This window comes from Lissotriton vulgaris, unplaced genomic scaffold (assembly GCF_964263255.1).
Source record: "Lissotriton vulgaris unplaced genomic scaffold, aLisVul1.2 SCAFFOLD_3740, whole genome shotgun sequence".
Lineage (NCBI taxonomy): Eukaryota > Metazoa > Chordata > Amphibia > Caudata > Salamandridae > Lissotriton > Lissotriton vulgaris.
Window position 1 is genome coordinate 123,450 of NW_028253832.1, and position 4,666 is coordinate 128,115.

The 4,666-nt window shown below is 48.7% G+C and overlaps 1 protein-coding gene across 1 annotated transcript; it reads left to right on the forward strand.

Moving 5' to 3' along the window:
• Nucleotides 1–1,142: 1,142 nt before the first annotated feature.
• Nucleotides 1,143–4,322, forward strand: HOXA13 (homeobox A13). The gene is made up of 2 exons (XM_086951490.1): nt 1,143–1,855; nt 2,948–4,322. Exons 1-2 carry the CDS (start codon nt 1,207–1,209, stop codon nt 3,190–3,192), a joined length of 894 nt encoding a protein of 297 aa, XP_086807616.1. The 5' UTR covers nt 1,143–1,206; the 3' UTR covers nt 3,193–4,322.
• Nucleotides 4,323–4,666: the final 344 nt, after the last annotated feature.

Sequence of the window (4,666 nt, forward strand, 5' to 3'; positions counted from 1 at the left end):
TAACCGACCATATTATATCATGATTTCATGTAAGATAGATAGACAGACAGACAGACAGATAGACGGACAGACAGACAGATAGACGGATAGATAGATAGATAGATAGATAGATAGATAGATAGATAGATAGATAGATAGATAGATAGATAGATAGATATTTTGTACTGTGACTTAGTTGGCTCGGCTTTCTTAGATTTCCTGACGATTACCTATTGTTTTAGACATTTCTGTGAAAAATAATGAAAGTGCGTAATAAAAGGTGCGTGTGCATATTGAGTTTATATAAGAAGTTACACCCAGAACATGTATGCATTATTTTGGCTGAATCCACTTGTTGAAGGGGAATAGAGAAAACATTGGCACCATGGCTTCCGCTTACCTCCAAGACGCGAATTCGCCCAATCGCCATGCATCGGCCCTCCGCTCGGATGTCTCTTTCTAGGATCGCCTGTCTTTTCCAAGCGCTCGTTCCCTCATGTAGCTTCTGCAGAAAAACTAAATAAAAGTACCTAAAAAGTTACTCTCGTTCTAAATCAAACGTGGGCGCTACACTGGGTTGACAAAGCGCAATGTCCCTTCATGGATCTCTCAAATGACACATTTCATTCATTACTTTAGCCAAAAGTATTTTGGAAAAAAAATCTAGGAACATTTTAGTGCCATTCAGTAAATGAAAAAAACGTTCAAACTCTCCATTAGCAGGGTGTTGATGTGAGAGGTGGCGGTCTGGTATAAAATGTAACAAACTTGAATAGTAAGTTTTTTGGGGGGCTACAGCACCCTAATGGTAGCAGGCCCTCGTGGGTGGAGAGTGCTATAGGAATTTTGAGGGGAAACTTCCCACAAACCAGTGCCTTCAAATGCTTCACTGGTCTCCATGAAGCCTGTCGCGACACTGTTCTGCTATCCCGACAGCCCGGTTTCTCTCTGGGCCCCCTCTCCCAGCGCAGCCCCCATCCCCCACCCCCAAGGCGCAGAAAAGGGCCGCAGTCAGCAGCAGCGCAGCTCTCGCTTTTATTAAATTATTTAATTATCTGCATCTTTAATCCCCCGCTGCCCGGGGCCCTGCTTTGCATGTCACGTGGGGCGGCTGTGGCCAATGGGCGGCCGCCGCCTGCCCAGCTAAGGCTCGGCGGCGAGGAATCTCTGTTTCCAGTCTGTGGGGCTTTTAAAAAACGAGCCACTCGCCCCAATGCTGGCCGGGCTATGACAGCTTCAGTGCTCCTGCGCCCACGCTGGATCGAGCCCGTCATGTTCCTCTACGACAACAGCCTGGAGGAGATCAGCAAGAACATGGACGGCTTCCCCCCCGGCAGCAGCTTCGCCGCCGCCAACCAGTGCCGGAACCTGATGGCGCACCCCGCGCCCCTGGGGGGGCCCCCCGGCGCCGGAGCCTACAGCGCGCCCGGCAGCGGCGAGGGCCCCGCCGAGGGCGCCAAGCAGTGCAGCCCCTGCTCGGCGCAGGGCCCCTCGGGCGCCGCGCTGCCCTACGGATACTTCGGTGGCGGCTACTACCCGTGCCGGGTGGGCCACCACGGCGCCATCAAGTCGTGCGCGCAGCCCTCGGGCTACGGCGAGAAGTACATGGACACCTCGGGCTCGGCGGGCGAGGACTTCAGCTCCAGGGCCAAGGAGTTCGCCTTCTACCAGGGCTACGCCGCCGGGCCCTACCAGCCGGTGCCCGGATACCTGGATATGCCCACCATGGTGCCCGGCCCCGGGGAGCCCCGGCACGAGTCCCTGCTGCCCATGGAGAGCTACCCGCCCTGGGCCATCACCAACGGCTGGAATGGGCAAGTGTACTGCTCCAAGGAGCAGGCCCAGCCCTCCCACCTCTGGAAGAGCACGCTGCCGGGTAATGCTGCTGCCCCCTCTTACTGAGCGCTAGCGCTGGCATGGCCCGGTGCCCGCAGCCTGCGGCCCCGGGCACCGTTACTAACAGCACCGAGCGTACACCCAGGGTTGTTTCCCATAGACCCCCGGTCAGAGCTGCAGTCATTGCATGGATTAAACACGGGCAGTGAGAGGGAGCCTGGCGGGTAGTGGATGAATGGGTGGATGGATGCTCGAATGTGTGGGTGCGTGGGTTATTTGGATGGGCTTTTTATAACTGGGGTGGAAATGCAGATGCGTGCATGAGAGGGTGAGTTGTGGTTACATTGATGGGCAGTGGATGGATGAATTGATTGTTTGATGGATGCACGGATTGATGGGTGCTTAATGAGTCGAAGGATGAAGGGATGGAAGGATGCATGGCGAGATGGATGAATGAATGCATGCTTGAATGGGTGCGTGATGGGGTGAGGCGACGGCTGTATGGACGAATGCATAGTTAGGCGGATGGCTAACAGATGTACACACAAGTAACAGTAAACGTATGTGCACGCGCATATATATGTTGATAAATAGGTATGTGTATACCATGTCTGCCTCGCTATAAATCGAACCTGCCTTCATTGTAAACACTCGACAGTGCAGAAGGAGATGCCAGTCACTTAAAATGCGCTTCTTGTCAGCCCTGCACATCAATTCTGCCACGTGCACAGGTCCTACATTCAGTGCACGTGCACACAAGAATGCACGCGCCTTTTAATATGTCTCTTTTATTGAAGTTATTTTGTGGAGATGTGCACACATGACATGCCCCCACGTCACCACTCCAGTCTGATTATTTTGCAAACAGTGGACTGGTGTTTACAGCCCTATCCACACTGCCGTTACCAGCAACAATCAGAGTGCTCACGCATCAGGGGCACACCTCACGCAGGGATACGCTCTGGCCGATGTCACCGAAGGAGGGGGGGTCAATGAACCGGGTGGGTATGGCACACATCTTGAAAGCGCTGCACGCGACACCCAGGCCCACCGGGGTCCCAAATATGCTCTGTGGGCCCGTAGGCCTCGTCCTGCAGTCTCTGATCCCCTGTGCGCCTTTCTTCTCTTTCAGACGTGGTCTCGCACCCCTCGGACGCCAACTCTTACCGGCGGGGCCGGAAGAAGCGCGTGCCCTACACCAAGGTGCAGCTGAAGGAGCTGGAGCGGGAGTACGCCACCAACAAGTTCATCACGAAGGACAAGCGGCGGCGCATCTCGGCCACCACCAACCTCTCGGAGCGGCAGGTCACCATCTGGTTCCAGAACCGGCGGGTGAAAGAGAAAAAGGTCATCAACAAGCTGAAGACCACCAGCTAATGGATTAAAATGGACGCGCCCCGCGTGCCGCCGGAAGTCGGGTCCCTTACAAACGTGTGTGTGGATTTTTTCCCAGCCCGGATAAATAAAAAACGGAAACTAAAGCGAAATAAAAACGGAGAAAAAAGGGAATCGAGTGTTTGTTTTGGTAACCGGAAATCCGTGACTTCTATGGGCGAATTCGTGACTACATAAAATACATTGTTTGCAAAAAAACTAGTTGGGAGAGACAGTTATCTCGAATGGGATGCCGGGATGTCAAAGCAAGACTGTACAGCGTGCCTACAGGCGACAGAGAGCACTTCAGTGGGAAGGACGCGAATTCGTAGCGTGCTAAAAATGTCACTGCCCTGCCAATGGACAGAGTTGGCAGTTTTTATTTTGAGAGACGGTGAAAAACAGAAACTCCTTTGTACACGATGTGTGCTTGCCCTATCTTACACCCCAGACTGCATGTGGAATGCCTGCTCAGGTAATTTATAGTGAATCATGTATCATTACTGTATGTTTACGCAGTGCATTTTCATATAAAGCGGATATTGACATGTTAATTTGAAAATATATATATATATAAATATGTGTAAACTTGTAGAGATGCTTTAGTGTGTGCAGTTGAATTATCCGAGCAGAAGGGAATTTGGAAATAGATATGTCCTTGCATAGCCACCCATAAACTTAAAAAAAAATATATAGGTGGTTTTATGATATTAAAGATGTATTTCCTAGAAATATACATGCATCAGCAACGTACGTATCATCACCGAGGTTTGATGAATTATTTTCAGAGAATAGAATTTTATGGCCACTTTTTCTTGAAAGAGCGCACCGTATTTCTAGAACAGTTGATAACGCAAAATAGAATGGTTAATTTGTTGACAAAGTGGTACATAAGAACATCAGCAAGTGTCGGGTCCGAAACCAAAAAAGATTGAACATTTTTGATTTTTTTTTATATAATGATGGATAATTATTTTCTTCCTTTCTGTGTCTACGGTAGCACTAGACAGGGATAGGCATCTGAAAACACATTTTAAACTAAGCAATTTTTTTTCAAAATCACGTTATTTTTTGTCTTTATTCACTATAAATACTGTCTTGTAAATAAATAAAAAGAATTGCGCACTGTGAAACTGTATGTGTGCATTTGTTTTATATTTCAGCAGAAAATGGAGAATGACTCAATACATGATGTAGATAGACATAATAGAAGTGTTTACTTTTGACAAAAGAATTTACCGTCATAAATTAGCAATAAAAATTTGTTTTACTAATTTTGCCTGAGTAAAAAAAAACATCAGTAAATAACACTCGAATACACTCACTGCTTTTTTATGCACGAGTATATCCAAACCCATTTCTTAAAAAAAAAAAGTAACTGTTTCAGTGAGACTTAGGTGTCAGGCGCCCTTGGATACTGGGCTTCCCAGGACTATGTTTGAACTGAAAAATATTTGCCGTGTCTTCACTTCCACTC

Coding starts and splice junctions, on each gene's coding strand:
- HOXA13 (XM_086951490.1), top strand. CDS start 1,207: ATGACAGCTTCAGTGCTCCTGCGCCCACGCTGGATCGAGCCCGTCATG. Junction 1,856..2,947: donor CTGGAAGAGCACGCTGCCGG/GTAATGCTGCTG, acceptor CTTCTCTTTCAG/ACGTGGTCTCGCACCCCTCG.